This window comes from Pipistrellus hanaki (genome assembly GCF_964339955.1).
Source record: "Pipistrellus hanaki genome assembly, chromosome: 19".
Lineage (NCBI taxonomy): Eukaryota > Metazoa > Chordata > Mammalia > Chiroptera > Vespertilionidae > Pipistrellus > Pipistrellus hanaki.
Genome location: NC_140521.1, coordinates 7852078 through 7873163, shown reverse-complemented (window position 1 = coordinate 7873163; position 21086 = coordinate 7852078). Strand labels below are relative to the sequence as shown.

The 21086-nt window shown below is 47.1% G+C and overlaps 3 protein-coding genes across 8 annotated transcripts in view; all 3 read right to left on the bottom strand.

The window, feature by feature from the left end:
• The window catches only part of TMEM120B (transmembrane protein 120B), a 34321-nt gene extending 33204 nt beyond the window's left edge, over positions 1-1117 (bottom strand). For 4 of the 5 annotated variants that reach the window (XM_084868097.1, XM_084868098.1, XM_084868101.1 and 1 more), the window contains exon 1: positions 925-1117. In XM_084868097.1, coding sequence (XP_084724223.1) covers positions 925-993 — 69 coding nt within the window. In that variant the 5' untranslated portion in view covers positions 994-1117. The remainder of the gene's footprint in view (positions 1-924) is intronic. The other variant, XM_084868099.1, reaches the window with a different exon arrangement.
• A 1604-nt stretch (positions 1118-2721) lies between these two features.
• Positions 2722-16982, bottom strand: LOC311613768 (bis(5'-adenosyl)-triphosphatase). 2 transcript variants are annotated; one of them, XM_084868094.1, is made up of 2 exons: positions 16879-16982; positions 2722-5296 (listed from the first exon to the last, which is right to left on the bottom strand). In XM_084868094.1, the coding sequence occupies exon 2, from the start codon at positions 5165-5167 to the stop codon at positions 4718-4720; it is 450 nt and encodes a 149-aa protein (XP_084724220.1). In that variant the 5' UTR covers positions 5168-5296; positions 16879-16982; the 3' UTR covers positions 2722-4717. The 2 variants fall into 2 exon arrangements, with proteins under 2 accessions (XP_084724220.1, XP_084724221.1); XM_084868095.1 differs by having other exon boundaries at positions 2722-5290; positions 16879-16925.
• Positions 7105-16978, bottom strand: LOC311613744 (ubiquitin-like modifier-activating enzyme 1). Its single transcript, XM_084868028.1, has 2 exons — positions 16879-16978; positions 7105-11232 (listed from the first exon to the last, which is right to left on the bottom strand). Exon 2 carries the CDS (start codon positions 11027-11029, stop codon positions 7853-7855), a length of 3177 nt encoding a protein of 1058 aa, XP_084724154.1. The 5' UTR covers positions 11030-11232; positions 16879-16978; the 3' UTR covers positions 7105-7852.
• Positions 16983-21086: the final 4104 nt, after the last annotated feature.

The window sequence follows — 21086 nt, the reverse complement described above, 5'->3', positions numbered from 1 at the left end:
TTCGGGGGGAATGCCGTTGCTCAGGCTGAGGACAAGGAGGGGTGCGCAGAGATGGGAGATGGGACCCCGGGCAAGCAGAGCTAACTCTGAGAAAAGAGGCACAAGAGGGTAGCTGCAGGGGAGCAGCCCCATCTCCAAAAATGGTCCAGGAGTCCCCCTTGGCCAACCCCGAGGTTTCTTGGGCATCTCCTCTGAGACTCAGGAACAAATCCCCCTGTCTGGACCTCAAGGCCACAAAGCCATTCTCTCAAGGGGCCTCCCTTGCCTCCTCCGCCCCCACCCCACAGGCTCTGGGCCAGAAGGGTGAGGGAGGCACCCCAGCTGTCAGAACTGACAGATGCCGAAGTCAGCCTGCAGCAGCGCCTCAGAAGCACCGACACCGGAGCCCGAAGGCAGAGAACAGGGAACCCTGGTCCCAAAGCAGAGCCGATGAGTTCAAGGTGAACGTCTCCCAAGCACATCTTCCCGGCAGAGCTGCAGCGGAGGGCTGCTCCCCAGGACAGAGGGGCAGCTGAGCTGCCAAAAGCCGAAGGGTGGTGGGGTCAGGGGAGACCCCTGAGGAGGTGGGGGCTGGGCTGTTCCGAGTCCCAGCACAGACCTGTCCCCGCAGGCCTCCTCCCTACAGGGACACGCCTGGAACTTCCCCCCAGAGGCCACGGACCAACTTTCTGCAGAGACGGAGGTGCTCGGTGCGAGGGACCAGGAATGGAGGCTTTGCCCGGGCGCCCCAGGCGGGTGAAGATCTGAGGTGCTGGGAGACGGAAGGGGGCTGGTCCATGCGGACCACCGGCCTCCAGGGCCTGGCCTGGGGCACCCCTGGGCCCTGAGGGTGCTCACCCCCCGGGCTGGGGGTGGGGGAAGCAGGAAGGGGAAGGCACTGCACCCCAGGTAGCCGCGCTGAGGGGCCAGGTGGCCCGGCCTTACCTGCAGTTCCTGGAATTCCCCCTCCAGCTCGTGCCACTCGCGCTCGCAGCGCTCCAGCTGGCCGGACATGGTGCAGCGGCGAGGGGCGGCGGGCCCGCAGCACCCCACGGCCGCGCGCTCGCTGGCCGCCTTCAGAGGCACCAGCTGTTCCTGCGCAGCCGGAGCCACGCGCGCGCCTGACGTCACAGCCCCGCCCCGGCGCCCGCCCCGCCCCCTCGCCGGGAGGCGGGCCCGCGCATGCGCAAACACCTCCCCTGGCTCCGCCCTCCGCGGGCCGCGGGCTGGTCCGGGACGCCTAGAGCTTGGCGGGTCCTAGCCTGATCTGCCTCGGGCCCCTAGTGGGGCGGGATGAGTTTGCGCCTCCAGGATCTCTCTTGTAGTTGGGGCTGGGGGACTTGTTCGCAGGTTGCATTTGCAGAACTTATTTTATTTAGATGAACTAGATTGTGTTTATTTGGAGTGCCTAGGGGTCGAGGGGGAGAGGGGCGGTTTAGGGGATGTGAAAGCACGCCATCCCTTAGCATTACCTGGTCTGAGCCAAAGCCAACAGCCTGGAATGCTAGCACTGGCACTGCCTAGCCGTCAAGGTCGCCGAGCAGGGCGGGGAAGCACAGAGAAGGCCCTGCCATCTCACATTGTCATTATGTACTGCAGCTAATAACATCCTAGATTCCTGCCCTGACTCTGGGTGACTATCTTGACAGCTGTTTCTGTCGTTCAAATAACCACCAGCGCCTCCAAGCTAACTGAATCCAATTCCCCCTCCCCCTCAAGATCTGTTCCTGCCTAGCTCTCCAGTCGCATCTCTTATCTCACCCCCATCTCGAGCCACTGTTTTTTTCTCTTCCTGCTCTTGCATTACTGGATGCCAAGAGCCAGTCTCTAAAAAGAGCACCTTCCCCAGGAGAAGTGAAAATTCCAGGGTCTTAGGCTCTGGCCCGGTAGCTCAGTTGGTTAGAGCATCATCCAGGTACACAAAGCATGTGGGCCCATCCTGGGTGAGGACACACACAAGAATCAAATAATGAATGCATAAACAAGTGGAACAACAAAGAAAAGTCCAGGTGCATTTCCTTCATCTGCTTCCCATAGATGCCCTTGCTCAAAATAGTCCCAAAGATTGTAACAAGCAATTTGTGTAAAGACGTTTATAGCAGCACTTTCCAATCAGCCACACACTGAAAATATCCCAAGTGCCCACAACAGGGAGATGGTTAAGAAGCCGCATCCTGTCCATTTCATGTAATACTATATGGCTCTTTAAATGATCATTATGGGAACTAAAGGGAACTAAATGCATGCCTGTAAACAGGTACATGAAATCATGGTAAGTAAAAAAACAGAACCCCAAATAATCAGTATGTATACTAATTAAAGTTATACAATCATTGGTGTACCCTGAAAAAGATTGGGCGAATTGAGTGTAACAGAAAAAGTCAATCAGGTCAATTGATGGGATTCTTATTTTCTGAAATGTTGTGCAGGTGTTTGAAATTTTAAACCCGTTTTGCTGTTCGTGGATGCAGAATGTATTGGAAACAGCGAGCATTATCAAATTTCACTTGCTTAATGTTTGCTCTTCAGGTATCAAGATGTCCTTTCTGTCCTTATTCAGCTATTTGCTTTACTGGACCTATCTGGGGCTAGATGGGGCTGTGTGATTTATTTGGCCCAGTCAGACAGACCTGAGCTCAAATCTCAGTTCTACCACCTGCTGAGCACAGGATCCTGAGAACCTAACTCACCTCCGTAAGCTGGGAGTCACTGGGGGGGGGGGGGGGGGGGGTGAGTCGTTGTGAGGATTAAATGCAATGAATGCTGTAAAGTGTCTGGCAAAATGTAAGCACTGACTTTTTATGTTTGGAAATATAATTTATTTAGGGGTATTTTTAGGTTTAAAAAACAAAACAAAACAAAAAAAAAAACCCCGCCTAAAGAGTAAAGTACCCAGCTACTCTTCAGTTTCCCCTGATGTTGACAGTATCCATAATTTCTTCAAAACGAAATTAACATAGGTGTATTCCTAGCAACTAAGCTCCCGACTTTATTCAGATTTTACTCTGCTCATCATCAAACTTTCCACTTATTTCTATGAGCATGAACTCATATTTTTCTATGTTAGTGGGTTATAATCCATTATTACAGTTATTCATTTTGATACTCACACAGTCACTGAGATCCACTTCAATCTGGCTTCTATGTCCTTTTCATAGGTCCCCATTATTTATAAAAATATATTTTGATTGATTTCATAGAGGAAAGGAGAGGGAGAGATATAAACATCAATGATGAGAGAGAATCATTGCTTGGCTGCCTCCTGTATACCCCACACTGGGGATCAAGCCTGCAATTCAGACATGTGCCCTAACAGGGAATCTAACCATGACCTCCTGGTTCAGAGGTCCATGCTCAATCAATGAGCCATGCCACCCAGGCCCCCATCATTTTTTGAGGAGCACTTCCTCACATTTTTTACACCAAACACATCTTACACCTTCCCTGCTCCAACTCTGGAATCAGCCGCTTGTCCTTCTTAGTTCCTTTTAGCAAAGACTGGTATTCGGACGCCAAGTCCTGGGCACTTGATGTGTGTTTTCACCACCATGGGTGTCATCACTCCTGGCTCTCTTAGGGGACAGATCTAGAGACTATGCTTATGGATATATGTACACATATATTTGTGCACATTTACACCTTTATTTATATCTATAAATACTTAAAGCCATGATGTCACACCAATATGCAATTCCAAGCCACAGATTTCATTCTAGTTTTTCCTCCCTTTCCCATATGCACAGCTCACCTCTTCAACAGTGAGAAACCTGGCTCCTATTATGCTTAATATATTTACTCATCCGATCAGTCCTCCCCATATATAACCAACCTCCCACTGCAACCACCATCCTCTTCCTGTCGTGATGCCTGCCCACCTTGCCCCAAATAAATGATATGAAAGGGATGATGAACAACCCTTTTCTTGCCTTGGTGTCCAGATTAAAATGGCTTTTTGAGTCATTAAAATTTCCCCAACCTCCAATGGCCCATAAGCAATAAGACATAAGTGGAAGTGCTTGGTAAAGATTTAGAATTGAATACTTCCTAATCCAGCTCCAAAGTCATCTAACAATACTTGGGAAATGTATTTATTACTGGACACCTCTGCTTTCCTCATTTCTCATAGACACAGAAAAGCTCTATATGCTGGGCTCTGGCATCCTATTATTTTGAAGGCCCTCTGACAAACAACAGGGAGGAAACACCAATGTCTATGTTTTTCTTTTTGTTCCCTGCATTTGAAGAATTAGATTTGACAGTTTCCCCTCAATAAAGTTGTATTTACCAGGTTCTTTTGTATGATGGCCCGTTTTGGAGAAAAATTGTAGGTGGTGGGAAATGCACCAAAATGTTTTCCAATGACCAGATGAAATGTTGGCTGCTTTCCATGTTTTTTTATTTATTTATTTTATTTTATTTTTTATTTTATTTTATCTTAACTGCCATTTTATTCCCATCCAGGCGGAGGGGCAATGTAGAAGGGGCTCTGTTCTGAGTGCGCAGACCAGGAGTGTGGAAGGGCCACCAATGCCGTTGTTTTGAAGTTAGCCTGTCAGACATCGGGATGGAAACATAACTGGGTGGTTTCCGCAGGGCTATAAGATGCTGAGCAAAAGGTTGCCAATTTGTAGGATGTAATCAAGTCTGCTTAGCTTCGCCTCCAATGCCGCAGAGTCCTGAGAACGAGGCTCATTTCCTTATGCCCTGAGATTTGTTCAAGTTGCTTTTCATGCCCGTTTCACTGGAAGTAGGCCCGCAGGGCCTCGGCTTCTACTGCCATTTCCTCCTCCGATCTCCACAGGGCTGGGGAGTCTGCCTCCTCTTTGTCATGTTTCTGGAGCTCATCGTAGACGCTGTCATTCCTGTGGAAGTCTCCAGCCTTTCTGGGCAGAACATGGATGTGAACATGCTTCACGGTCTGTCCGGCTTCGGGGCCATCCTGCATGGCAAAAGTAAGAGAAGTCCCCTGGAAATGCTTTTCCACCGCCGCGCCGACCCGCTGGGTTGCCTGAAACAGATCAGCCACTTCATCGGGACGCAGATCTCGGAAACGCTCCACTGGCCGGAGGGGGCACACCAGGACGTGTCCTGGGACCACAGGTTTCCTGTTCACGAGGGCGAAGGACAGTTCTGTCCGGAGAAACACCACAGAGGGCTTGATGAGATGCTGGCCGAATCTGAATGACATGTTCTCTTCGGTTGAAATCTGTAGGTCCAAGTTCTGCTTTCTGCCTCCGCCTTGGCCTTTTTTTTTAACTGAGAGATTCAATGTTGTTTCATTGCGCCACCTGCTGGCCACTCTTCATAATTTCTGTTTCTTCCAACAAAGGGTAAAAAGAAACATTCTTAACAAATATTCCTTTAAAAAAAAGTTTTTATTCATTTCAGAGAAATGAATGGAGAAACATCCATGATGAGAATCATTGATCAGCTGCCTCCTGCACGCCCCCTACAGGGGATGGAGCCCAAAATCCAGGCATGTGCCCTTGGCCAGAATTGAACCTGGGACCCTTCAGTCCATAGGCTGATGCTCTATCCACTGAGCCAAGCTGGCTAGGGCATAAAGTTTACCCTTTAAAAAGTGAATTTTAGCTGAAACCTGTTTGGCTCAGTGGATAGAGCGTCGGCCTGCAGACTGAAAGGTCCCAGGTTGGGTTCTAGTCAAGGGCATGTACCTTGGTTGCGTACATCCCCACTGGGGATGTGGGGGGTGTGAAGAGGCAGCTGATCCAATGATTCTCTCTCATCGGTGTTTCTAACTCTCTATCCCTCTCTCTTCCTCTCTGTAAAAAAATCAATAAAAAATATTTTTTTAAAAAGTGAATTTTATGCCTTTTTGTTTTTGTTATTGTTAATCCTCACCCAAGGGTATTTTTCCATTGATTTTTAGGGAGAGTGGAAATGAGAAGGGAAGACAAACACTAATATGAAAGAAACACATCGATTGGTTGCTTCCTACACGAACCCTGACTAGGGAACTGGCCAGGGAGGAGCCTGCAAACTAGGTATGTACCCTTAACCTGAACTGAACCCGGGATCCTTTGGTCTGCAGGCTGTTGTTCTATCCACTAAGCCAGTGGTTGGCAAACTTTGGCTCTCAAGCCATGTGCGGCTCTTTGGCCCCTTGCGTGTGGCCCTTCCACAAAATACCATGTGTGGAGACACACGAAAAGTGCAATTGAAACTTCGTGGCCTGTGCGCAGAAGTCGGTTTTCGGCTCTCAAAAGAAATTTCAGTTGTTGTACTGTTGATATTTGGCTCTGTTGACTAATGAGTTTGCTGACCACTGCACTAAGCCAAATCGGCTAAGGCTATGATAGGTGACTTTTTAAAAAATATATTTTTAAAATTGATTTCAGAGAGAGAGTTAGAAACATCAATGATGAGAATCATTGATCATCTGCCTCCTGCAAGCCCCCTACTGGCGATAGAACCCAAACCTGGGTATGTGCCCTGACCAGGAATCAAACTGTGATCTCTAGGTTCATATGTCAACGCTCAACCACTGAGCCACACCAGCCAGGCATAGGTGACTTACCTTACTTAATAAATTTGTTTTAAATAATAGGTATTGCCCCTAGCCGGTTTGGCTCAGTGGATAGAACTTCAGCCTGCGGACTGAAGGGTCCCAGGTTCAATTCTGATCCAGGGCATGTACCTTGGTTGCAGGCTCAATCCCATGTGGGGTGTGCAGGAGGCAGCCCATCGATGATTCTCTCTCATCACTGATGTTTCTCTCTCTCTCCCCCTCTCCCTTCCTCTCTGAAATCAATAAAAATACATCTCAAAATAATTATAACAATAATATGTATTTGAGTGGTTACTATGTGTCAAGCACCATGCTAGGTACTGGATTACAATAACGGGCAAAGCTAGATAGGGTGCGTAGTGTTAAATATCGCATCACACAAAAGATATTAAAGAATCTTTAAAGGGAAAACAATGTCTGACTAATAACACAAGACTTCCCAATTATTTCCACCCAGGAGAATTTTGTGATGGTGAAACACAGCTCCAAATTCCATCTCTCAGTTTAAGGAATTATAGAGATTGATGCTGGGGCCCCCACATCCCAGCATAAGGGTAACTAACAAGTAAATACAGAATGGGAAAGATGAAAACATATCGTTACATATATGTTTAATTTTTGTGTTTTTTATTTTGGGAAATCTCAAAAGAAGGGAAGGAAGGGTGGGAAGAGGAAAGGAAAATAATTTTTGTGAAACATGCATGCAGAACAGTGCAAAAACATTATGTACAGTTTAACAAACAATTAGGAGGTGAACATCTATGTGACTATGCCCAGGCTGCCCCATCAGAAGCCTCACACATGCTGGTTCCCAACTGAACTCCTTCCTTCCCCACAGAGGTAACCACAATCCTAATTTTTATGGTAATTTATTTGCTTTTCATTGTAGTTCTACCACTTAGGTTTGCATCCCTATATAACATGGATTTGCTTTTCCTAGTCTAGAACTTTTAGAAATAAAATGATACTGTATTTCTTGGTTGATTGGTTCCTTTTCATGCCTGTCTTCTTTGCACTAAATATTATGATTTTAAGTCATATCCATGTGACTATAATTTGTTTGCTTTCACTGCTGTGACATTCTATTGTATGAACAGTACACAAATGATACTCCCAGGCTATCACTGATAGAAAACCAGGGAGTTTCTTATTTGAGATTTTTTTTTCTTCCCCGAGTTAATAACTGTTTATTAGGATTCAAGGTTCTGAACAAGGTAGGAAGCAGTGGCAAGAGGGATCGGGTAGGGGGACGAGGAGGGAATGCCAGGCCTGGCTAGCTGGGCCACTGCCACAAGTCAAACGGGAGCCCCGGGCGGGAAGGGCTCTGGAGAAGGGGGCCTGGGGTCAGCGAATGGCGTATCGCACGTAGGGGACCTCGACATCCTCGCCGCTCTCGTCGTTGCAGCACAGCTCAAGCACCAGTGCCCGCACATGGCGGCCCAGCTTTCGCTTCGACACACGGCTCACGATCTCGGTCATCGGTTGATCCAACCGCTCCTTGAGCTTGGCGGCTGGCATGAAGAAGGAATAGAGCATAGACACGCCCTGGGACAGCATGGTGATCTCCAATTTATGCTCGCTCTTGAAGTAGTCAAGGAACTGCTTGAGGGTCATCTCCTCACCATTAGGCTGCAGCCCCTGTACCTCAAAGCGATCCCACAACGTCCACTCTTGGGCATAGTACTGGTGACGGGGTGCGGGCAGGGGCTCAGAGAAAGCGAAGAAAGGCAGGGCCAAGTTGAGGAAACCATTCTTATAGGAGTCCAGCTTTCGGTGCCCCTGAACCACCTTGTACAGCTCCAGGCACACGAGGCCAACCACGGCTGCTGTGGTTGTGGCGATGGCCGGGATGATTTTCCCTGCAATCAGCTTGCTCTTGTGCCGGTCGGCGGCGGGAATGTCATAGTTCTCTGCCCGGAGGTTGGATGCAGCCACAATGAAATCGATGTGGAAGTTGGTGTCGTCATCCTTCTCAAAGTCGATGGGGTACATCTTGAACCCAGGGAGCTTTTCTGGACTGGGCAGTGTGGCCTTGAGCTCCTCTAGACGGCTGTCATCAACAGAGGCGCTGGAGCTCTGCAGCTCCTGGTCAGAGACGTGGATCTTGACGCCGGACTTAGGGGTGAACTCGGGGACCTGAACGGACTGTAAGAGCGTGGCCACGGCAGCTCGGTCCTGAGAGCCTCCCAGGCCGTAGGTCTGGGCGAACAGGTTAGCGGCAGCCATCACGTAGTCCAGATGCAGGGGGTTGTTGACATCAAAGGTGAGCGGGTGCGGACATCGTTTGGGCCCAGACCAGAAGGGGGCTCCTGAGCTTGTGAGCTGGTCAGGAGGGAAGTTGTGCAGCAGCTGCCGGATGTTGTTAGAGTACTGGGTGTGCCAGTGGTGGCAGGCCCAAGTCACACAGTCGGCCCAGGTCTGTGGCCGCTGCAGCAACAGGCTGCGCTGCAAGGCTTCCAGCACCTCCAAGGGTTGGGTGCCCGCCAGTCGCAGGGTCCGCTCCACAAACTTGGGGTCTGTGAGGTATTGGTTGACGTTTTCTGCCGGCTGCTTGAAGAGGCCTTCAAACTCATCTCGAGCCCACTGCAGGGTGTGCTCGATGGCGTTGGGGAAGTTCTTCAGGGTGCAGATGGGGATGGACTTCTCAGGTGGGTCCTGGCTGGAGCTGTACGACTCTGTCAGGAAGGGGATCACCACCTGCACGTTGCCCTTGGTGCCCAGCGTGCCCGACTCCAGCAGTGGCTTCCGGTAGTACACACAACGGCGGTCCATGTACATACGGGCATCCACGTTGTCTAGGGCATTGGCCACCCCATCCAGGTTTTGGAAGAAATCGTCGTCATAGATGCGCTCCGTGTCAGGGCCCACACGGTTCTGGTGGCTGGTCACCCGGATGTGCGGATTCATCTGGCGCACAGCCGCAGCAGCGGTGTCAGACTTCAACTTCGTAACATCCCAGGGCCGGAACAGAAACTGTCTGTTCAGATTTGACTTCTCAATGGTGTCCATGTCTGTGACGACAATTTCTCCGCCGTCCCCACAGCCCAACCCAATCATGGCGAAGTTCTTAAGCAGCTCACAGCCAATGGCTCCTGCACCCACCAGGAAGTACTTCTGCTTGCTCAGTTTCTCTTGCATGTCTGAGCCAAATACAGCCACCTGCCCGTCATAGCGGTTCTGGCGCGGGATGCACTTGTCCTCTGTGAGGGCCCCTTTATCCTCAGGGAGACACTCCAGAGCATCAAAGTACAGCCACTGCATGATGGGCATAAACTTCCCAGAGCAGGCCTTCATGACCTCTTGGGCAGCCAGGCCCCCAATGAAGGCATTGATGGGTGCCAGGTCCCCAGCAGCCACGTATGCCAGCTTCCGGATGAGGTCCTCGTCCAGACTCTCCTGCTGCACTGCTGGCAGGGCTCGAGCATTCACGGCCTGCGCTAAGGCCACCAGCTCTGTGGCATCCGCCTCATTGTGGGGCCGAGGGGGCTGGCCGTGCTGAGCACAGAACTGGTGAAGGGCCTGGAAGCCAATGTGCAGCTGAGCAGGCCGGGAAAACTTGGCGAAGTCCGTCATCACGAAGTCGGGCTCCACCAGGGAGGCCAGCAAAGATTTAAAGCTGATCTTCTTAGGTACTTTGACCTGACTGACGATACCGCCACGGATATAGTCAGAGAAGTTGGAGGTGTCACAGATGCTGAAGGAGTAAGGACCCAGGACTTTGATCTCCATGGGCTGACTTCCATTGAGCTCAACCATGCCCTGTACTTCTGAAAAGCAGACAAAATCGCCACTCTCAAACCCGTGCCGGGCCTCGTCCAGGCAGGTGACCACACCAGGGTTGTCCCTGGTAATCATAGAAACCATAGCGCTGAGGGGCTGCTCCCCGTTGGAATCGGTGAGGACCATTTCCTCTCCAAAGTCGCAGAAGAGCTGCCCAAACAGGCCTCGTGTGTCTGCCACCACCAGCTTGATGCCACGACTGTGACAGAACTCACCCACCAGCAGCTGGTCTTCCAGGGGGCTGTTGGTGAGGACCACCACCTGAAAGCCGCTCAGGAAGTCCTCAACGAGGGGGCCGGTGTAGGCACTGACAGGCACGTAGCTGTTGAGCTCAGCGAGGCGGGGCTGGGAGACCTCAGCCCGATTTTTGCCAATGTCCTCCTCCCGCAGGTAGAACTGGGAGGAGAGGTCAGCCCACTGGGCGGTGCCTTGGTCATGCAGGGTGACAGCCTTGACCCCGCCGAGGATGATGTTTTTGGCGATCTCCACGCCCAGACCCCGAAGGCCTGATACCAGTACGCTGGAGGTCTGCAGCCGTTTCATTGCATCATGGCCCAACACGTAGAGCTGCCGGGAGTAGAGGCCCTCATCTATGTCTGCTTCGTTGCCGTTCTTTGCCATTCCGTTGGTTGGCACCGAGGACGCTTCAGACAGCACAGAGTGGGCAGAGGAACAGTTAGAACCCGGCTTCGGATCAGGCCCGGACACGCGACGTTTCTTGGACAGCGGCGAGCTGGACATCAATGCCGGTTCCCCAGGTCGCACCGCCGCCAACTCCTCTAGGAGCCGAAACCGAGCTCGGCCGCCACCCTCCTTGTCGTCTTCCCCGCTGTCTGGGCCGCTAAGAGTCGCCGCCGTCGCCGCCGGTGCCGCCTTCTCCTTCCCTGGCTGCAGTGGCTGTGCTCGTCCCTGCCACCTCCTTTAACTCAGCAGCTGACACAGATCTTATTTGGGATTTTTAAAAAATATTTTTTTATTGATTTCAGAGAGGAAGGAAGAGGGAGAAAGAGATAAAAACATCAATGATGAGAATCATTGATTGGTTGCCTCCTGCATGCCTCACATTGGGGATGAAGCCTGCAACCTGGGCAAGTGCCCTAACCAGGAATTGAACCGTGACCTCCTGGTTCATAGGTTGATGCTCAATCACTGAGCCACACCGGTCGTGCTAAAAAATATATTTCTTGGTTTGGTGGCTCAATTGGTTCGAGAGTTGTTCCGATATCCCAAGGTTGTGGGTTTGATCCCCCATGAGGGCATATATAAGAATCAACCAATGAATGCATAACAAATGGGAAAACAAATCAGTGTTTCTCTATCTCTCTCAAATCAATACGTCTTTTAAAAAGAAAAGTATATTGCATATGATTGGTGATTTTTTTTTAAAGAGTCTAAGTAGGTTTTCATGAAATCTGCTACAGAGCTATTTGAAATGGGGAGGTAAGTGCCACCTGCCAGAATAGGCACTTCAAGAATTTACCAACTAAAAAAAAAAAAAAAAAAGAATTTACCAACTGCTCAGTGCCTCTCAGCTCTCCACACTGACAACAGAATAGGCATCACCATTTATACATTTTCCACACACCTCCAATGTGAATAGTTGCTGTTTACGATATGCTTTCACAAAGAATATCTCATTTAATCCTCAGAACAATCCCAAAAGGTAAATGTTACTAATGTATATTGTAGAGATGAGGCGACTGAGATTCAGAGTAATGCCTATCTGGTTTATCAGTAAATTACAGTGCGGGAGAGGGGGGGGGGGGGGGCTTGTACCTCGGCACATTTCTTGTCATCATAGAAGGAACCTGACAGGGTGCTTTGTTGTAAAAGACTCATTGTAAGCAAATCAATAGAGCACTGTATACACCCTGGGCAGTGTCCTTCCTACCTCTTCAGGGGGGAGCTTGTTAGGGACGTTCCCAATGACTCTGAAAACACTGCATGAATAGACTTGCTCCCTGCTGCCATTGTGGTGAGGAGAGCATTCCTGAGTTACCCGCTGATCTCAGAGGGAGGAAGAGACCCTTGGGACAGAGCTGCCCAGCCAAGGGCCAGCAATCAGCCAAACTGCAAAGGAGTGAGCTAAAAGAATGTTTATTGCTATCTGCCTTCAGAATAGGGGGCTGTCAATTTTATTGCAAAAGCTCACTGACCATCTGGGATAAGGGATGAATTTGTTATTCAGAACCCTTCCTTGGAATGGCACCTAGGATTATGAAATTTCCTTATTGGTGATTTCTATTTAGGGCCTGCTATGGTCTGAATGTTTGTGGCTCCCCGCCCCCACCCCCACCCATTCAAACGTTGGAATCCCAATTCCTAATGTGATGGTATCAGATGAGGCATTTGGGAAGTGATTAGGCCATGCGGGTAGAGCCCTCATGAAGGTGATGAGTGCTCTTATAAAAGAGACCCCACAGCCGAAACCGGTTTGGCTCAGTGGTAGAGCGTCGGTCTGCGGACTGAAAGGTCCCAGGTTCGATTCCGGTCAGGGGCATGTACATTGGTTACGGGCATATCCCCGGTAGGGGGTGTGCAAGAGGCAGCTGGTCAATGTTTCTCTCTCATCGACGTTTCTAGCTCTCTATCTCTCTCCCTGCCTCTCTGTAAAAAATCAATAAAATATATATTTAAAAAAATAATAAATTAATTAATTAATTAAAAAAAGAGACCCCCACAGCTCTAACCTTCGGCCAACCACGCTGGCACCCTGACCTTGGAATTTCAGCCTTCAGGACTGTGAGATATAAATTTTTGTTGTGTACAAGCTACCAGAAGCAAGTAAAGCAGGGCCTAACATTTTGAATAATGAAGAGACCCATATTATTTGCAACACAATCTCAATTTCATTCACTATACAGAAGTGCAATTACTGTTGTCAGATAAATGTATTTATAAATAACAGAGAATCGCCCTAACCAGTTTGGCTCAGTGGATGGAGTCCCCTGCGGACTGAAAGGTCCCAGGTTCGATTCCGGTCAGGGGCATGTGCCTTGGTTGTGGGCACATTCCCGGTGGGGAGTGTGCAAGAGGCAGCTGATTAATGTTTCTCTCCCATCAATGTTTCTAACTTTCTATCCTTCTCCCTTCCTCTCTGTAAAAAAATCAATAAAATTAAAACATAAATAAATAAATAAATAACAGAGAATCTTTGGCCTGCAAAGCCAGGGGGGAAAAAAAAAAAAAAAAGTAAAAAGTTTACTACTTGAGCCAAAACCGGTTTGGCTCAGGGGATAAAAGCATTGGCCTGCGGACTGAAGGGTCCCGGGTTCGATTCCATCAAGGGCATATACTGTGGTTGTGGGCACAACCCCAATGGGGGGTGTACAGGAGGCAGCTGATCAATGTTTCTCTCTCATTGATGTTTCTAACTATCCCTCTCTCTTCCAGTCTGTAAAAAATCAATAAAATATATTAAAAAAAAAAAGTTTACTACTTGACAGAAAAGGTATGCCCAATTATAACTCACTTCCTGACTTGGGAATGGATCACTTTTCCTGGATAAAAAGGAAGCTAACACATTTGGAGATCTGCCCTCAAGGAGGAAACGGAGGAGGGGTGTTGAATTTCAGTAGCAACCGACAGTGTCCACCACCATTGCCACCCATTCTCCCAGCCCATGTTATATGGCCCAGGACCAGTGTGAGGCACAGGACAAAGCCAATACTAATCAGATACAGTGACAATATCACAGCAGAAAATTAAGGTTACAGAAAGGGCCCTCGTCAGGTTCAAAAGGTTGGGCAAATCTATTATCTTGTTACCTCTTTTGTCATCTTTTGAAGAGCCATAGACAATAAAATTGTCCTTTATTCATTCACCCCTTTATTCACAAGTTATATATTAAGAACTTGTTGGGAACTGGCTCAGTGGATAGAGTGTCGGCCTGCGGACTGAAAGGTCCCGGGTTCAATTCCGGTGAAGGGCATGTACTTTAGTTGTGGGCACATCCCCAGTAGGCGTGTGCAGGAGGCAGCTGATTGAATCTGACTCAAGGTGTCAGCAGCGGTAGTTCCCTGTGAGGGAGAAATCTGTTCTATGACTCTCTCCTAGCTTCTAGGGGTCTGTCTGAAATCTTTAGTTCTTTAGCTTGTGGTAGCATCTCTCCAATTAAAAAATATATATATATATTTTTTTTTTGTTTGTTTGTTTGTTTTGTTTTGTTTTTTTTATTGCCCTAGCCGGTTTGGCTCAGTGGACAGAGTGTCAGCCTGCAGACCAAAGGGTCCCAAGTTCGATTCCGGTCAAGGGTACATACCTTGGTTGCAGGCTCCTCCCTGACCAGGCCCTGGTCAGGACTCATAAGGTTCATAGGTCAATGCTCTACCACTGAGCTATGCAGGCTGGGCATCACTCCAATCTTTATGTGGCATTCTTGTGTCTCTGTCTCTGTGTCCAGATTTTCCCTTTTCATAAGGACACCAGTCCTATGAGATTAGGATCCACTCTAATGACCTCATCACCTGCAAAAACTCAACTATTTCTAAATAAGGTGACACTCACAGGTACCGAGGTTAGGACTTTAACATATTTAGGGGGAACACAATTCAAGTCAAAGCAGGAACTTGTTTTGAGGCTACGAGGCCATGACAGACTTAAACTTGGGCTTACAGGAATGGGGGAGGGGGGCAAGAAAAAAAAATAGGAAAAAAAGAGAAAATAGAAGAGAAGAGATGAAAGAGTAGGATTAGTATAGAGAAAACAAAGACAGAAAACTTGCAGGAGGGAAGCAGGACCAACTGCATAATTTGTAAGATTGTACAAAATGAAAATTAAGAATTTCCAAATGGTGCCGGGACCGGTATGGCTCAGTGGATAGAGCGTCGGCTTGGGAACTGAAGGGTCCCGGGTTCGATTCTGGTCAAGGGCATGTACCTTGGTTGTGGGCACATCCCCAGTAAAGGAGCGTGCAAGAGGCAGCTGATCGATGACTCTCTCTCATCGATGTTTCTAACTCTCTATCTCTCTCCCTTCCTCTCTGTACAAAATCAATAAAATATATTTTTTTAAAAAATAATGGAAGATTTAAAAAAAAAAAAAATTTCCAAATGGTGATGATAGCAGAGCATTAAACCAAGCCCAGCGCCCTTTTATTTATTTATTGGCCTTATTTTTTTGTTTTTAATATATTTTTATTGATTTCAGAGAAAAAAGGAGAGGGAGATAGAAACATCCATGAGAGAGAATCACTGATTGGCTGCCTCCTGCATGCTCCCCCACTGGGGATCGAGCCTGCATGCGCCCTGACCAGGAATCAAACCATGAACTCCTAGTTCATAGGTCAACCCTCAACCACTGAGCCATGCTAGCTGTGCAAGCTCAAGGCCCTTCTTAGAACAAGGCCCTGTGTGAGGTCCCTGTAGACAGGATTGTACTAACTCATGTATTTTGAGTCCACTTAAGGATTTCCTTTTTTGTTTTCATTATTTTTCAATGCTCTATGAGGTACCTGTGAAACAGTCATTTTTGTAACAGCAGGCTCATTCTTGGCTTAGGTTCCTGCTAAGATCCTATCTCTCAAGGAGAAAACAGCCTAAGGAGATGGTGGCTACAAACAAGAAAAGCTTTTCTCCTTAACTCTACAGAATGTTCGAGCAACTTTCTCAGAACACCAAAGAATCACCTTTCCTTTCCTTTCAGAGTTTTAGGTCCTTAATTAGGATATAACTAATTTTTAAAAATATATTTTATTGATTTTTTTCAGAGAGGAAGAGAGAGGGATAGAGAGTTAGAAACATCGATGAGAGACAAACATCAATCAGCTGCCTCCTGCACACCTTCTACTGGGGATGTGCCCACAACCTGGTCACCGGAATGGAAACCAGGACTTTTCAGTCCACAGGCCAACACTCTATCCACTGAGCCAAACTGGCTAGGGCTCTTTATTGAGTCTTGAAGCCTTCTAGAAATGTAAGAATTCATGGGGAAAAGAAAATTTGGGAAAAAGCTTATTTTTAAAATATATATATATATATATATATATATATATATATATATATATATATATATATATTTTACTTATTTTTTTTTTTTTACAGAGAGGAAGGGAGAGGGGTAGAGAGCTAGAAGAGCAACCAGCTGCCTCCTGCACACCCCCCACCGGGGACGCGCCCGCAACCAATGTACATGCCCCCGACCGGGATCGAACCTGGGACCCTCCAGTCCGCAGGCCGATGCTCTATCCACTGAGCCAAACCGGTTCCGGCTGGGGAAAAGCTTCTTTCCACTGTAACAATAACCCTGTAGCCGAAACCGGTTTGGCTCAGTGGACAGAGCGTTGGCCTGCAGACTGAAAGAATAACCCTGTAAAACTTTAAAAATGTTTTTATCTGAGAGAGAGAAGGGAGAAGAATCATTATCGACGAGAGAGAAACATCCATTAAAACCCCAGCATGTGCCCTGGCCGGAACCCAACCCGTGACCTCGCGACGACACGCCATCCACCGAGCCACACTGGCCAGGCTTGCAAAACTTTTTAAATGTGGAAGTTCTCGGTGTTCATATTCTAAGTCCAGCTTTAAGTAATTTTAAAGGCAGGGCGTTTGGGTCAAACTCCTAAATTCAGCTTCCCCCTCAGGTACACTTACCTCCGTCAGGTTTCCTCCCTTCGCCCTTTCCTCTTTGGCACGTGACCCCTCCCACTTCCGGCTAGGGGCTCCCAGAGCGCAAGCGCAACTCCGGGAACCCTTCTTCAATCTCGCGATCTATGTGCAGAAGGGGCGTGGCTGGGCAATGCGCGGGAGAATGCAGGTCCACCAAACTCACGCGACCGTCTCCACCCACCTAAGTAGGCGGGCGGAGCCCAGACGCGCCTCAGGGCTCAGGCGGCGCACGCGCACTGAGGACAGGAACGCCGCGAGAAAGAACAAGGGGCGACTTTACGCATGCTCATGTAAATGAAGCAAGAGGCTTTTACGTCAGCGTCAGAACCCGCCTCCTTCCTCTCCTCACCTGCCTCAGACTTTTAAAGGGCCAGATCCCCTTTTTCAAAGAATAACTTTTTTAAAAATTAAGCATTTCTTTAAAAAAAAAGTAAGCACTTTTTGAGAGCCCACTACATGCCAGGCCCAACTTGTGTGCCTTTTCCAATTGTTCCTTTTGTGATCATTGTAATCATTACGTTATTTTTTGCATAAATTTCTCCCCTTTACCCTAGTTGTACCATTCCTTTGGAGACAATAATTTAAAATGGGAGGCAAAGACCACTTTCTGGGCAGGTCTTCCTAGGTCAAGAGGCTTGAAATTGAATCCTGATTTCGCCACTTTCATGCTCTTTTACTCCAGATATGGTACTATCAAATCTGTGAACCTAACAGTTTGCTAATAATTTAAAATAAAATTTGTTTTCAGTTACAATTGACATTTAGAATTATTTTATATTACTTTCAGGTATACAACATAGCAGTTAGACATTTTTTTAAAAATATATTTTATTGATTTTGTACAGAGAGGAAGGGAGAGAGATAGAGAGTTAGAAACATCGATGAGAGAGAGTCATCGATCAGCTGCCTCTTGCACACCGCCTACTGGGGATGTGCCCGCAACCAAGGTACATGCCCTTGACCGGAATCGAACTCGGGACTCTTCAGTCCCCAAGCCGATGCTCTATCCACTGAGCCAAACCGGTCTCGGCAGCAGTTAGACATTTATATAACTTATGAAGTGATCCCCCATAAAGTCTAGTGCCCACCTGGCATCATACATATTACAATACTAGAGGCCTGGTATTTGTGCACCAGTGGAGTCCCTCAGCCTGGCTGCGGGATTGGGCAGAAACCAGCTCTCTGACATCCCCCAGATTGTGAGAATGCACAGGCCAAGCTGAGGGACCCCACCAGTGCACCATCTGGGTGGGGAGGGACATAAGGGGATGACCAGCTGGGGAGGGACCACTGGAGGGCTCCAAGAGGTGTCAGGCCCATCTTGCTCAGTCCCCATTGGCAGGACCCACATAACTGTTGGAGCGTCTGCCCCCTGATGGTCAATGCATGTCGTCACAGAGAGTGGTTGAGCATCCTTAGTATATCATTAACATATTACACTTTGATTGGTTGAACAGTCAATCGGTCAACTGGACACTTAGCATATTAGACTTTTATTATATAGGATTTATTATATTATATAGGATTACTGACTATATTTCCTATGCAGTACTTTACATCCCTGTGGCTATTTTATGAGTTTGCTGATTTTTAAAATGCTGATAAGGTTCCTACTTACCTCAAAGGATTATTGTGAAAAGTATATATATTTTAAAAGTAGCCGAAACCGGTTTGGCTCAGTGGATAGAGTGTCGGCTTGCGGACTAAAAGTATGTATGTTAGCAATACTATGCCTTACACCAGCTATCTATTAAAGTAAAGTAGTCATGAAGTTAAATTATTTAATCCAAAAATTGTTTATAGTTCCTGTAACATAGCTCTGGATGATACTTCAGGAGGAAATACTTAATTACCAGGGCGGCTAGCGTGTATAATAGTGCCTATTTTCCCACAGTGTTGTCAATATCACAGCCCTTCGTTTTACACATTTTCCCTTGTCTAGACAGTATGTAAGGGTATGGTTACTTCAACACCCTTTAATTGCTAGTGAGGCTCTGCATTTTTCCTTCAGATGGTTTATTATCTATTTAATTGCCTAACAACTATTTTCAAACACTGTCATTTCCACTGGCTTATCCCTGTAGACATTATGTTAGGGTCTGACATAACATTTTTCTGAACAATTAAAAAGGGGGGGGGGGAGAGGATTTGGGTGAAGAGAGAAAATTAAAAGGAACATCCCTACGGAAGGGATAGAGACTAGAGGACAGGGGTCTTTGAAGCAGTGCGTCCCCCTAGCTGGTTTGGTTCAGTGGATAGAGCATTAGCCTGCGGACTGAAATCCTCTCTGAAATCAATGAAAATATATTTTGAAAAATAAAAATATATGGTAAAAAATAAAAAAGAAGCAACGTGTCCAGTAGAATTTGCTATGATAAAGGAAATAATTTGTATCTCTGCTGTTCCTATAGGAGTCAGCAGCTACATATATCTTCTGAATACTTGGAACCTGGCTAGTGTGACTGAGGAATTGAATTTTGGTCTCATTAAATTTATTTATTTTTAACATTTTTTAAATTGGTTTCAGAGAGGAAGGGAGAGGGAGGGAGAGATAGGAACATCAACAATGAGTGAGAATCAGTGATCAACTGCCTTCAGCACACCCTCCACTGACTGGGGATAAAGCTCACAACCCACCCAGCCATGTGCCCTGACTGACAATAGAACCGTGACCTCCCGGTTCATAGGTTGACACTCAACCACTGAGCTATGCCGGCTGGGCGGTTTTATTAAATTTAAACAGCCATCTTATTGATGGCATAACCCCAGAGATTAGGAGAGAAAGGAGGTAAAAAGGGGTGTGCATAGTCATTCTGAAGTGGTCTTATAAATATGAAGGGACTCAAATTTAGATTTTTGGTATTTTCCCAATGAGACAGTCCTAGACAAGGGTGTGTTCAGTTTGCAAATATCTATCAAGCTATATACACTGATGATATTTCCACTTTTCCATGTGTATTTTACATTCAATGAAAATTTAAGCCCTGACCAATTTGGCTCAGTAGATAGAGCATCGGCCTGCGACTGAAAGGTCCCAGGTTCGATTTTGGTCAAGGGCATGTACCTTGGTTGTGGGCACATCCCTGGTAGGGGGTGTGCAGGAGGCAGCTGGTCGATGTCTCTCTCTCATCGATGTTTCTAGCTCTCTATCTCTCCTTTCTTCTCTGTAAAAAATCAATATATTTTTTAAAAAAAGAAAATTTAAACTATATTTGCCATACTTTGTGTTACACTCTTTAAGCGTTTTTGGCTCAGGGGATAGAGCGTTGGCCTGCAGACTGAAGGGTCCCAAGTTCGATTCCAGTCAAGGGCACATGCCTGGGTTGCAGGCTCGATCCCCAGTAGGAGCCGTGCTGGAGACAGCCGATCAATATTCTCTTTCATCATATATATATCCCTTCTTCTCTGAAATCAATTAAAAAATATACATTTTTCTGATTTTTTATTTAAGCGAAGTCTCCAAAAATAGAAGTGGGCTGTGACTAGCTTTGGACACATGAGAGCCCCTAGAGGGCGCTCATTCTGCATCAGAGACTTGAAGGCTTCATTTCGAGAATTCACATACCACACATTCATTCCTTTAAAGTGCAAATTCAATGTCTAGTCTGTTCAGAATTGTGTAACCACCACCACAGTCAGTTTTAAAATATTTTCATCGTTGCAAAAGGAAACTCTCTGCCTATACCCTTCCTAACTCCTCCCAGTCCTCCTCTCCAAGCAACCACTAATTTATTTTCTGTCTCTAAAGATTTGCCTTTTCTGGATATTTTTTATAAGAGTAATCATATAAAAATGTGACCTTTTGTGTCTAGCTTCTTTCACTTAGCATGTTTTCACAGTTTATTCATGTTGTAGCATACATCTCTATTTCATTCCTTTTTATGGCTGAATAATATTCCACTGTATGATCTAACTGGTTTGGCTCAGTGGATAGAGCGTCGGCCTGCAGACTGAAGGATCCCAGGTTCGATTCCGGTCAACCTTAGTTTTGGGCACATCCCCAGTGGAGGGTGTGCAGGAGGCAGCTGATCGATGTTTCTCTCTCATTGATGTTTCTAACTCTCTATCCCTTTCTCTTTCTCTCTGTAAAAAAAATCAATAAAATATATTTTTAAAATATTCCATTGTATGGATAGACGCATTGTGTTTATCCATCCATCTTTTGACTAATACATAGAACTCCTTTCACCCAA